A 13,218-nucleotide genomic window follows, 5' to 3' on the forward strand; every position below is an offset into this window, starting at 1 on the left:
ACATAATTACTTCGGTCTGCCAGAAAAATTAGGCGAGACCCGAAACTACAGAAAATTTACCACTGATATCCCTACTATTACTACTGCGGAGAATTTAAGATTTACCAATTTACATACCAAATCAAACACCACCCGATGATGAAGGATTCGGGTTACTGAATAAGAGTCGCGGGAAGACTAACAGTCACGAATCTGAAAAACAGTAAATGGAGACTGTCAGTCTCGAGAGTGAGCTAAAATCATATATCTAGAACAGTTTTCAAACATCTCAATATCACATTATTTAATTTTAAAAATAATTAATAAATCATGCTAACCATACGTGTCATGCCATGCTTACCCAAAAATAATTCCACATGCAACGGGACGGAGTACTTCAGTAGAACCCTAATCCCAACTCTAACATCTCGATTTCTTTCAACACTTATGTCTCAACTAACCTCAACTCTAACATCTCAAACCTCTCATTGCAACAGGACTGGCGCCTAGAGAGCAAAGCTCGACCAGGAACCTTACCTCCAGTCCGGTCACTTAACTCTCAGCCTTGGCCTTTCGGCTCTCTTATCCAATAAGACTGGCGCCCAGAGAGCAAAGCTCGATCAGGGACCTTTACTCCGGCAACCACGCTCAACTAAGCCCAGAGAGTGATGCTCGACCAGGGCAGGTCCTAATCTTTCTTTCTTAAAATTTTTACCTCTTTACCCTTTCCCTATCTCTCTCAGATTTATATTGGAACACTCATCCAATTCCTATGTTCTACTGTCGTCCCATCCTGAGTCATCATGCAATATTAAAATTGGTGATAAAGGAAAAACATATTTAAATAGTAATTAAAAACATCATGCAAATAATAATAATAATTAAATGAAAAATTGAAATTGCAAATGAATAATCACAGTATCAAATCAAATTTTATGCATGAAACGTGCATAAGCAATATATGACTTTAACTCACTGATTTGGCGACCTCATAACTCTGCTCCGGTGCCTCGGTTGGAGCGAGCCGAACAAACGGACTATCTAGTCACGGAAAACAATTTATCAAAACGCTCAAACAATCGATCATTAATCCTAGGTCTAGACTCTTTGGACTGACTGTCTAAGAATCTCGACTTGGGAGAATTCTACCAAAAATCCGGCAGAACCTCCCCTACAACACGGACATAACCCCCCGTAAAAATAGGTCCAGGACCTGCCAGAAAAACACTTCAATTATTCAACAATTCAAGCAACGGGAGTCGGGTCCCCAAACTTCACTATTTCCGACTCCGCCACACAACACAAAATACGAGGCAAGCAAACTGACCGACAATTATTTTTGACTCACAAATATTAAATACACAACACAAAACAATAAGCACAATTCTAAATCAAAGGATTTCCAAGATCAACGGGCCAGAGAAAATTACCGAGACGCTCGGTCGACTCGCCTTCGGCCGCCGGAGTCCGACTTACGATCCGAACACACATCGGACTCACAACGACACGCTGATGACGATCCCCGCTTCCGATTTTTCGATCCGACCCTCGATCATTCGGAGAGATTTACGGACGATCTCGGCCGTCGATTTGCAAACGAAGTCCGATCGCCACAAAACCGGTGCCATTGCGAAGCTTGAGCTGAGGAGAGTCGGGATATATCCTCCGATCATCCATAGCTCGCCGGAGCTTGCCGGAAAAGTCGAAAAATGCGGTTGCCTCCACTTCGCTGGAACTCTCTCCTCCGGCCACCAAAACCGACGCCGCCACCCCCAAAATGAAGCTCTCTTCGAGGGGAGCCGATCGCCACCAAGATCGGTTACTCTGCGATTCTCGCCGCTTTGTTGCTTGACCCACGCTTGCCTTCCTCTTCTTCTTCTTCGGCCATCACTCTCTCTCTCTCTCTCTCTCTCTCTCTTCTTTCTCTCTCCCCGATCCTTCTTTCTTTCTTTCAATATCGACATTTGACCCCTGAACTTTTCCTTATCACAATTTGGTCCCTTAACTTTTTTAATTACTTACAATTTCATTCTATAAAATTTCTAAATAACCCCCAAACTTTTCTTTAGCCTTTCAATTAAGCCCCTAAATAATTAATTTGGGCCAACTTAGAATTATTGAAAATACACAATTACATAAATACCCCTGACCGGCATATTTATTTGCGAAAATACCAAACTCACAAATTTCCATTAAAACCCCATAAAAATAAAACTATACTTTCAATCCTTATTCCAAAATAAATTTCCAATTTAGTCCTAACACACAATTAAATTAAATAACCAATTTACTAATTATTTTCCAACTTAAATTTTAATACCACTAATCAATTAAAATACCAATTTTTTTAAAATTCTTTTATAAAAGCATCCCTTACAATTTCTACCATAAGTTTTTAATATATAATATAATTTTTATGTATATAAATATGCATTTGGGGAAAATTTGAATAACAAAAAAAAAAAAAGATTTATTACTCAAATAATTTACTTAATTAACTCCTTAAAAATCAAACTAATTGGATATGGAAAATAACTCATTTATTTATCTAACATTAAAATTCAAAATTTGTATTTAAAACATTCCAATTAAACCGAATAAAAATAAAGCTAAAATTAACTTAAATAAAAATTCATTATTAATCATTATTAATATTATCTTTATTAAAGAAAAATTTCAGGTATTACAATAACCGAGATCCATGTTATAAGCATTGTGTTTCACAAATTATAAGATGAACCTAGGTCCATAAGTGTCTCACACGTGCGTCAGACACGACGCGTATCATACATTGATGCATTTTTTTTGAAAAAATAATTTATGTTCATTAATTTTGTATTAAATGTTCATTAACTTATGTTCATTAAACTTGTATTGAATGTTCATTATTTAAACATAAAATGTTCATTATTTGTTAACTTAATTTTATTGAAAAGATATGTGTACTACAATATAAATATTTGTAGTATAATTTTAGCTTGATTTTTTTTGTTTATCAACTGTGTAAGGACAATTTATATTATGTCTATATTATATATGTTCATTTGAATGAATTAGTAGTATGATTTTCATTAATGACAAATATCCATTGACAAACTAATAAATATTATGCCTATAAATGATGAATGTTATATCAATCATAAAAAATTTAACATGCATCACAAATAGAATAAAAGATTTTATAAATAATAAATATTTTTATTTGAAAATATTGATGAATATTATATATACAGACAATGAATATTGCAGTACCAAATAATAAACATTAATATTAACATTGATGAATAATACATCAAAGAAAATGAACATGAACATTAATTTTAATGAATATTAACTTCATAGATAATGAATATTTTAATATAAAAAATTAATTATTATAGAATATTACATCTAATGGATATTATACATATAGAAAATTAACATTTTAGTACATGTAAATGAATAAAAAATATTAATATGTATATGGTCTAATAAATTTCTTTTGACATGTGTTACTTTATTCTGATATATATGGTTTTTAATTTTAATATGTGTATTTATTTCTGACACATGAAAGTCAAATATATGTATAATTTTTAAAATAATATTAATTTTTATAAATTTATTTTATTATAATTTTAAAAAATTTAAAAAGTAATTAAGAAGTGGGGACAAAAGTCCCTGCATGATACACTTTAAAAGTAAAATGCACCATACATTTTAGAAAGAAATTCACCACAATATAAATATTTTTAGTACAACTTTAACTTGATTTTTTTTTGTTTACTAAGTGTGTAAGAACGATTTATTTTAAATGAATATAGTGGGTATGATTTCTATCAATGACGAATACTCATTGATAAACTAATAAATGTTATGCCTATAACAATAAAAGCTTTCATAAATAATTAATATTTTTATTTAAAAATATTGATGAACATTATATATACAGACAATGAATATTGCAATACTAGATAATGAACATTAATATTAATATTGATGAATAATATATTAAACGAAATGAACATGAACATTAACCGTAATTAAAATTAAGTTCGTAGACAATGAATATTTTAATTCAAAGAGAATTAATTATTATAGAATATTATATCTAATGAATATTTTATATATATAAAATGAACATTTTAGTACATGTAAATAAATTTTGTATCTAGTTTAATAAAAACTTTTTGACATGTGTTATTATATTCTAACACATATAATTTTTAATTTTGACACATGTATTTATTATTGACATGTAAAATTTAAATTTATATATAATTTTATAGTTTTTCTATTAATTTATTTATAATTTTATATTTTTATATAAATAAAATTTTAAAATATAAAAACTAACAAAAATGTTAAAATATTTAATTTATTATTATTTTAAAATATTTTAATTTATTATAAAATATTAAAAGATCTATTTAAGTTTATATATAAATTTAATTTTTACTATTATTTATAATTATAATAATTATAATAATCATAAAATATGCAGATAAACTATTAGCTTTCATAAATTTATAAAAAGATATTATTTAAAATATTATTTTTGATATAATATTAATTTTAAATTCAACGCTTAAATCTATTCTACCTAGAAATGAATGTTGGAACTAAAATTTTAGCCACCAAAAGAGGTAGTCTAACATTTTTACGTTCAAGTGACAAGCGGCTGATAATGTAGAGCTAGACAGACCACTTGCAGTTGAGAGCAGTGTTGAAATTGAAATCTGATGATATTAAGCTAGATTAGTTGAACTTAATGGAGAATGTTGAATCAAAATCTTTCAGTCAAATTTTGATGATATTGGACCCAATTAATTGCATTTTAAAGGACTGTTGAATACTATCCTGCATCGGAACGAAGCAACAAAAGTTTTTTTCTAAAAAAAAAAAGAAAACATAATTGTGGAGGAAGCCTAACCAAGTTAGCTTAAGCTATTTTAGTGGAAGTGAGCTCAATTTTAATTGATAAAATCCATTTCATTTGAATTAATTTTAAGAAAACTTGTACCAATATTTGTCTACATTGAAATCATATTATTCATGAGTTATGAATTGTGTTACGAATCAATTAAGTTGGTTCATGAATTATGGGAAATATTTATTTATATCATAACATAATAACAGTTTTTCTTAACATCACAAATCAATCTCTTATGATTTTTTTTTTTTTTTTTTATGGAGAGAATTACACAAACAAGCCCCTCTCTGATGAGGCCTTTATAAGTTCAGTGGAAAGATGCAGAAAGAGAGGAGAGACAAGTTTGAAAGAACAGTGACATGAACAAGATGCGTTTAAAGAATGTTATAAGTTGTGTGGAAAACCCCCATCAAGAGAAAGTAACAGAAGCGATTCAGCGGCATCAGGATGAGTTGACTATGCAAATTTCGGGAAAGGAGTTACATTCTTTGAAGAAAATGAAGCAAGTTCAGGCCTTATGAGAGTTGCCTTATATTGTTCTTTCTATTCGTCATAATGTTAAACGCCAAGAAATTTTGATTTTTTTTTTCCTTTGCAGGGTCAATTTAATTTTAGAACACGGTATAATTTCAGTAAGCACTTCTTTTTCGTTTTCCCATTGGTTTTTCCAATCTTAGTTGATTTTGATTTTGCTTCGTTTGATTCCTCTCTGTAGTTGTAGCATCATCGACAATTGAGGAACCCACTTACTAGCAGCTCTGGTCAAGCCACTCGGGGGTGATTTCTTTTCAGATTTGTGGCTTGTGTTGTGTGTGGGCGTGGCATTATTTCCTGATTTGATTACGAATTGTACTTGTCAGTTGTGCAGAGATGACTGAATCTAGCATTACTAGAATCAAAAGTGTTCCACATTATTCACAAGCTGATCTTGATTCCTTAAAATTCTTTGATCAATAATTGATTTGGTCGGTTACCACGGATTCACGGGTTGCTTCACGGGCCTTATATCGAGCATATGTACATTGGAATTCAAGCCAATTCTTGTCTTGATCTATCTGGTACAAAATTTGAAGCTGTTTCCAACTTCAGTTTATTTACAACCTTATTTATGTCCAATTTCATGCTTTTCGCTCTTTTGATTATAGGATTGTTGTAATTCTATCTTTCTTCTTTTCTATATTGGGTTATACATAAAATTGGAAGATTAGAGACAGATTATAGGATAAGGTTAAATTTGTACTCCAAGCACCATTGTCTCTGGGTAATAATACAATACTGCCTAATTAAACCCCAGGTAAGGCCAATGCACCAGTTACTAGATGGACTTTGATTTATTAAATAAAAATAAATAATGATTTCTTTTCTAATTATTATTCTCAAATGACAGTTAAAATGTTTTCCTTTATCTGTATTAATGGCTAGACTTGTCACTAATCTTTGCATTGATATTATATATATGATGTCATTTAGGTATATGTATTTTGTCATGCCCAGAAACCCTTTTTTTTTTTCTGACAAATATATGCTTTTCGCTTACAACACAAAATTTCACAAGTTTATGTATATAAATTGACGCATTAACGTTTTGCTATTGTCATAGTGAACTAATCTCTTGCTTACCCTGTAATTATTTTGTTTGTTCACTTACACTATTATCAATAATAACAAGCAGTGATTTTCACGCAGTTGCATCTGCACCATTATTTTATCTTTGTAGATGTATAAATAGAGTACCCAGTTATTCTCTAATTAATCAAAGGCAAGTAAAATGTCTATGAGAGCAGCAGAAATTCCACTCCTTTTATTCATTATATTTTGCTTCCTACCCCTCTTTGTTCAGTCCCAATGCAGAAGAGCTCCTGTGGTGTTCGCCTTTGGTGACTCCAACACGGACACTGGTGCGTATTTTTCTGGCCTGGGTATGCTTTTTGGAACTCCCAACGGTCGTACATACTTCAACCGGCCATCTGGCCGATTGTCTGATGGACGTTTGGCCATTGATTTCCTATGTAAGTTCAATATATATATATTTATACAATTTTGCATACATTTTCAGGCGTTTAAGATCGATGAAGTAAATTTTATGTAGCATTTATGAAATTGCACCCACTAGTGTTTTGTAGCATTGAGGTCTTTGATAACATTCTTTTCCAAAACATTATATTTTGTTTTTTTTTTTTCAGGCGAAAGTTTGAACTCTAGTTACTTGACACCATATCTTGAACCTCTTGGGCCAGATTTTAGAAATGGAGTTAATTTTGCGTTTGCTGGTGCTGCCACTTCTCCTAGATTTAAACCTTTTAGCCTGGATGTTCAAGTTCTTCAGTTCACTCACTTCCGCGCTCGCTCACCGGAGCTAATATTAAAAGGTACACATGCATATATAAGAAAATCTAATGAAAACGAAGTTTCATGCGTAAATCTCATTCATATATGATGAACATCAGAGTTTTGATATCCTCTTTTTGTCTTAAATTTAATAGTATTCACATCTAAATGCAGGTCTTTTTTATTATTGTATGATTCCTTTTTGGAGACACAAATAACATAACTTTAGTATAAGCTCTTTTATTCATTCTCACTTCAGGCCATAATGAATTGGTTAATGAGGAAGATTTCAAGGATGCACTTTACTTAATTGACATTGGGCAGAATGATTTGGCTGGTTCATTTGAACATCTTTCATATGAAGAAGTTATCGCAAAGATCCCATCTATCATTGTCGAAATCGACTATGCTATCCAGGTAAACCCTTTGCATTTCTTTTTCACTAGAAAACCTTTGATGTATATCAAGGCAAGTTTCATGATGGCAAAACAAATTATAGGGTATATATCAGCAAGGAGGAAGGAACTTCTGGGTACACAATACAGGGCCTCTGGGTTGTTTGCCTAGAATACTTTCCATAACTGAGAAGAAAGCAAGCGATTTTGATGAGCATGGGTGCCTTTGTCCTCTCAACGATGCTGCTAAGGAATTTAACAAACAGTTGCATGCTCTGTGCGAAGAACTTAGATCTGAATTGGAGGATAGCACCCTTGTCTATGTGGATATGTATTCCATCAAGTATGATCTATTCGCCAATGCTGCCACTTACGGTATGAACTCCATGACAATTATCCTCCTGCAAATTGAAGCTACGTAATTGTATTAGTATCATCATTAGACATTATTATATGATCGGATAGTTAAGGAATAACTTACGTGCAGGGTTTGAGAATCCATTGATGGCATGCTGTGGACATGGTGGAGCGCCATACAACTATAATAAGAACATTACATGTGGGGTAAGTGGGCACAATGTGTGCGATGAAGGATCAAAATACATAAATTGGGATGGAGTTCACTACACAGAAGCTGCAAATGCAATTGTCGCCTCCAACATACTTTCCACCAATTACTCTACTCCTCAAATCAAGTTTAATTTCTTTTGTAACAAATGAAATTCATCTCTGCTATATTTGTTAGGAGCCATCTTCTATAATAAGCCAACGACAAAAAATCTAATTGTGAAATTTCCTCCTTATGTTATGGTAACCTGCCTACAATGTATTGGACTCCTCATTTTATAATAATAAATTATTTTTCATTTTTCCTTTTCTACTCCCCAATTTTGCGTCCTGGCCCATCTATTATGACTGCTTTCTGGACCGCATTTGCTAAAATCTTTCTTGAAAAAGATAATTTTAATTTCTCTAGTTTTGGAATTACTTTTTCTTCAAAAAAAAAAAAAAATTATTTAATACGTTTTCATAACAGTAAAAGTTTAAATTTAGTTTACAAAAGAATTTAAAAAATCAATTAATATAAAAAAAATCTAAAAATGATATTTTTATATTTAATAGTAATCTCGAGTTGGTGCTATATTGGCAAGATTCAGATTCTTTTTTATTGGTTGAGAGTCTTGGCTTGATTCATAGTATCTTTAAGTTGAACTAGTCCCATACAAATAAATATAAAATATAAAAAATTCTATTAAACCTTGTCTGAAAAATTAGTTCTACAATTAAAATAATAACCATTATTGAATAGTAATCACATATAATAAGAAAAAAGTGAATACAAAAATAATATTTAATAAATATCACTATATAATTTACTCTCATGTTAAACACAATCTATAGCACCCATGAATTTCCCCTACTATTCCAAGAGTAGCCTTGGACGCTACTCTGGAATTGTATTATGCTGCAAGTTGATGAAAAGAAATTTATACATTTTATGGTCTTAACTTCAAATGTGGTTGTTAAAAGTCGAAATTATTTTTTTATAAGAATTACACTTCTTCTGTACGTTCTTATTCCTGCTTTATAGACCATCGTCACCTCTATGTATATAATATGGTTGATTTTCTGTTCTCAAGTAGTCTTTCGCAGCTTGGAGATAGATTTGTGGATGGTAGCATCCTGAAAGATTACTTTATCAGACAGTGACTTCAGCTTTAGTTTACTACATCAGATGGATTAATATAGGTAGTTGCGGATGTTGACTTAGTATTCACTTACTTTAAACTATATGTAAGATCAGACAGTCATTTCGTTTGCTTACTATTATACCATTTCAAAGATTTGTAAAATAAATTTACAACCTCACCCATCCTTTCTGCCATCAGTAAGTCACCAATTATATAAAGGTCACTTCTGGAGGGTGAATGAAACTCTCCCGATGAATTGATTACTGTTTGCAAAAATTATGGAACCAACTGACTTTTGGCTTTAAACTTAAAGAACCAAAATTGAGCATACCCAAACCAATTGGATATACATTTATTTTGCTCTATATTAATTCTTGATTCTGTCTTTCTAAATTTATTTCGTAGCAATTCTGTTTAAGAAAGAGAATTAATTTCTTTGGCTTATTGGATATCAATTTCCTTCTGCCATTAACGTTTGATGTAATCTAACATGTAGCGGGGATAGCTCAGTTGGGAGAGCGTCAGACTGAAGATCTGAAGGTCGCGTGTTCGATCCACGCTCACCGCATTCATATTTTATTTTTATTTTCCAACTTACTGTTTTTGTTTATATATACGGGAGCCTAGTGAACTCATCCTGTCTGTCTGGCAATAGTATATCTTTTTGTCACTTAAAAGTTATTTTTCATATTTCCGTTAATGTCAAGAATTAAACAAAATGCCGGAGAGATTAAAGAAAGCAACGAATTATTATTGTTATTAGGAAGGAACTTCTGGTGCATATGTAATACACTGGGCCTTTGGATTGTCTGCCAGAATACTTTCCATAAATCAGAAAAAAGCAAGCGATTTTTATGAACATAGGTGCTTTCAGCCTCGCAGTGATGCTGCTAAGGAATTTAACAAACAGTTATGCGATCTGATTTCAGAACTACAACAATTTTGGTTTCCTCCCTGGACCATCTATTATATTATTGGCAGCCAGAAGAATATTAACACCTCCGGTATCAGGATTCAGGATCTCTCCCAGACCTGCTCATTGAGAGGCCTGACTTGAATGTTTGATCTTTTGGTTCAACCAGGCCCAGCTTGGATCAAACCCCCGTTTTATATGTTAAATGAATTTAAGCAATTATTTCTCTATTTCTTTTTTAACATCCAGATGATATCTCAATAAATGCACAAAATCACATGATATTCGTTTTAACTTAGCCACCGAAGAGATCCGATTATCCGGACTGGGTTTGAGCTAATGTTGATAATTCAAACAATTTATAATACATATTATCATTATTTATTTGTTTATTGGTTTATTTATCATTATAGGCAAACTTCATTTGTCCAGTGATTAACATGACAAACTGAATGAGATGCAAGCACTTGGAGTCGCATAAATCTAGCTCCGGTTAGCAACACCTCTACCCATAGCGAAGTTTAGCAGGGAGTCTCCTGTGAAATGGAAATGGCATTCGCAAGGCCACTAGTGGTGGATTGAGCGTTGATAAATTATCATTTTGTTAGATGGAGAAGCTACTGTGTAATTGACTTGTAAGAAATTAAAATATAATAGATTCAGATAGACAGAAGAAAAGTCAATGCCAGCAAAATTTGATCTGATGGAAAAGAATGATGGCTTGGGTCTATAGGCGCAAGTCTTTCTGTTGTGAGATGATGATTACTGGACACTCAGCCACCTCAAAAATGGAAAGAATCTGCTCAGTTATTATGTGTATATATAGTGCAATGGCAAAGAGAAAATGAACAAGACATATTAATCTTTCTGAATTACGTGTTCCTCCTTTAGCAATTTCAGGAATTGTATTTCTGGAGAAATGGTAGCATGGACAGGCCTCTCTTCTGCTTCTTGTGCCGTCGACTTTTCCTGCGAGTACCCATCAATCTCCTTGTCAAGAAATGCTACTGTTAGTGTTAGTTTCCGTTTTCAGGATTATCACTTTTGTTTTGTTTTCAATTTTTTTCCCTTTTCTCGAATATCTTTGAAACAATATAGGAAAAGACAGGAAAGAAATTAGAAGTCGTTGGTAAATAATTCATCATAAACTACATTTTCTTTTATTTTTTTTAAGAAAAAAAGCTTGTCACAGCCATTTGAACTCTTTTCTATGTGGGAATAGATTTTTGAAGTAGAGGAAGCGATTTCGTTCACATTAGATAAAATATTTAATACAACTTATTCTATATGTGTGTGTTGATGAATTGAGAATTCATGATGAGTTATCATTAAGGAAAAAAAAATAGAAAACTTTAATTGGTGGATCCAACCAGTCATATAATAATCGAAAGTGTTCATATCTTTGAGGGCTTCTGTGGCTATGAAGATTGAAGGGGCCTAATCAAAATGATTACAGTTGCAACTTGTTTTCATCAAGATTAGAGTATTTGCCAAGTAAATAAATAAATACGTACGTAGTTTTACGCATATAAATACGTTTTTTTTTTTTTTGTAATATAATAAATTCTTTTTATTAATATTAAAATGAGAAAAAACTTGCAAAATTGCGACAATTCCCTCGAGTCATTAGACTTATCATACAAATCCAGACAGAATATAATTGCAAGCTTACAGAAAAAAGAAAAGAGAAGAAAACCAAGTGAATGAAAAGAAGAATACAACTGCATATAAATACGTATATAAAGACTTACCCAGTTCTTCTGCTACAACTTCCACTGCAAAATTATGAATGAGCAAAGCAAAACAAAACAAAACAAATTGAAGTGCATGCACGTCAAATAATTGTAACCATAAAGGCAAAGCACTACCAAGAATATTGTAAGTAACATCTCAAAAATTAAATGTTTTTAGTGTTTAGCACTGTGGATTCTGTACGAGCGACCGATGTAAAGCTACTGTCAATCATCAACCAAAGGTCCTACCACTGAGTCAATGGCTGTGATTGAATATGATACATCTGCCTTTTTCGACAGGTGGTTTTGTCTTCGCCTCACATTTTCAATTATGATCGGGAATAAAGTCGTGTGCTAGACAAAATCATTCCCCTGCACTTTTATTTTCTTTTCTCAATAGAAAGAAAGAAAGAAAAACAAAAACTCAAAGATTGCAAAGTGAATCTGGACTTTCCTTAGCTCATTGCTTCTTGTTGGGTTTGATTCCAGGAACTAAAAGAACATAAAATGCTAATTATTTATTGTGTGGAACTTAACAGAGGCAGTATTATATATTTGCTTCTAAAAAAAGTAAAGGATAAAAGAGAATAGTTGAATGGCACTTTTGATTGTGGAGGTCTCTTGTCAGTTGTCACACATGAATTCCACCCCATTACTCAATTATTCAACGCCAGAAAGAGTTTACCTTAATGCCATTGGCCTGCCTGCATACATATATATCGTTTATCATGCACACTCTTCTCAAGTATATACACCACTCTCGTATTCTTTTACTTCTCCCAAAACCCTTTTTTATTATTATTATTTTTTGCTAAATTAGTCAATTATCTATCACCCTTTTAATGATTTATGGAAGGCGCTACAAGCCGTAGACTATACAGTATTTTATTGTCATTCTGCTGTATTCATTCAAAAGTGATGACACATTTAGTGGTAATTCAATAGAAAAAAATTAAAATGCTTTGCCTCAGATGAACTTATAAGAAAAAAATAGAGTTTGATTAATATCTTAGCATAGCCAATGTATACATACGACAAAATAGGGGACACAAAAATCTTTTCACATATACATTAATGCGACTGTGAAGGTGTGTCATATGACGTAAAGAAATTAAACTGGCGATGCCCATTTCTTTAAACCCTGAAATAAATTGTTTATGGCCACATTTCCTTTCCTGATTGTTTTGGTTTCTTGGTTATCAATGCAAAGTAGTGGTATTTAATAATATTCATGAAGTCATAGTTAACTATATAAATAAATATTGAA

General features: G+C 32.0%; 1 protein-coding gene and 1 non-coding gene across 2 annotated transcripts; both read left to right on the forward strand.

The window, feature by feature from the left end:
- The first annotated feature begins 6,499 nt into the window (after positions 1-6,499).
- Positions 6,500-8,484, forward strand: LOC8265174 (GDSL esterase/lipase At1g09390). The gene is made up of 5 exons (XM_002515179.3): positions 6,500-6,900; positions 7,075-7,260; positions 7,479-7,636; positions 7,719-7,989; positions 8,102-8,484. Exons 1-5 carry the CDS (start codon positions 6,660-6,662, stop codon positions 8,332-8,334), a joined length of 1,089 nt encoding a protein of 362 aa, XP_002515225.2. The 5' UTR covers positions 6,500-6,659; the 3' UTR covers positions 8,335-8,484.
- A 1,316-nt stretch (positions 8,485-9,800) lies between these two features.
- Positions 9,801-9,873, forward strand: TRNAF-GAA. Its single transcript has one exon. It is a non-coding gene; the product is annotated as a tRNA-Phe (tRNA).
- The last annotated feature ends 3,345 nt before the right edge of the window (positions 9,874-13,218 follow it).

The sequence above is a fragment of the Ricinus communis genome, chromosome 1 (assembly GCF_019578655.1).
Source record: "Ricinus communis isolate WT05 ecotype wild-type chromosome 1, ASM1957865v1, whole genome shotgun sequence".
Lineage (NCBI taxonomy): Eukaryota > Viridiplantae > Streptophyta > Magnoliopsida > Malpighiales > Euphorbiaceae > Ricinus > Ricinus communis.

Bases quoted from the DNA above. Each gene is read 5' to 3' on its own strand.
- LOC8265174 (XM_002515179.3), top strand. From the start codon at position 6,660: ATGTCTATGAGAGCAGCAGAAATTCCACTCCTTTTATTCATTATATTT. The intron at 6,901-7,074 runs GTAAGTTCAATA...TTTTTTTTTCAG, and splicing joins TTTGGCCATTGATTTCCTAT to GCGAAAGTTTGAACTCTAGT. The intron at 7,990-8,101 runs GTATGAACTCCA...ACTTACGTGCAG, and splicing joins CGCCAATGCTGCCACTTACG to GGTTTGAGAATCCATTGATG.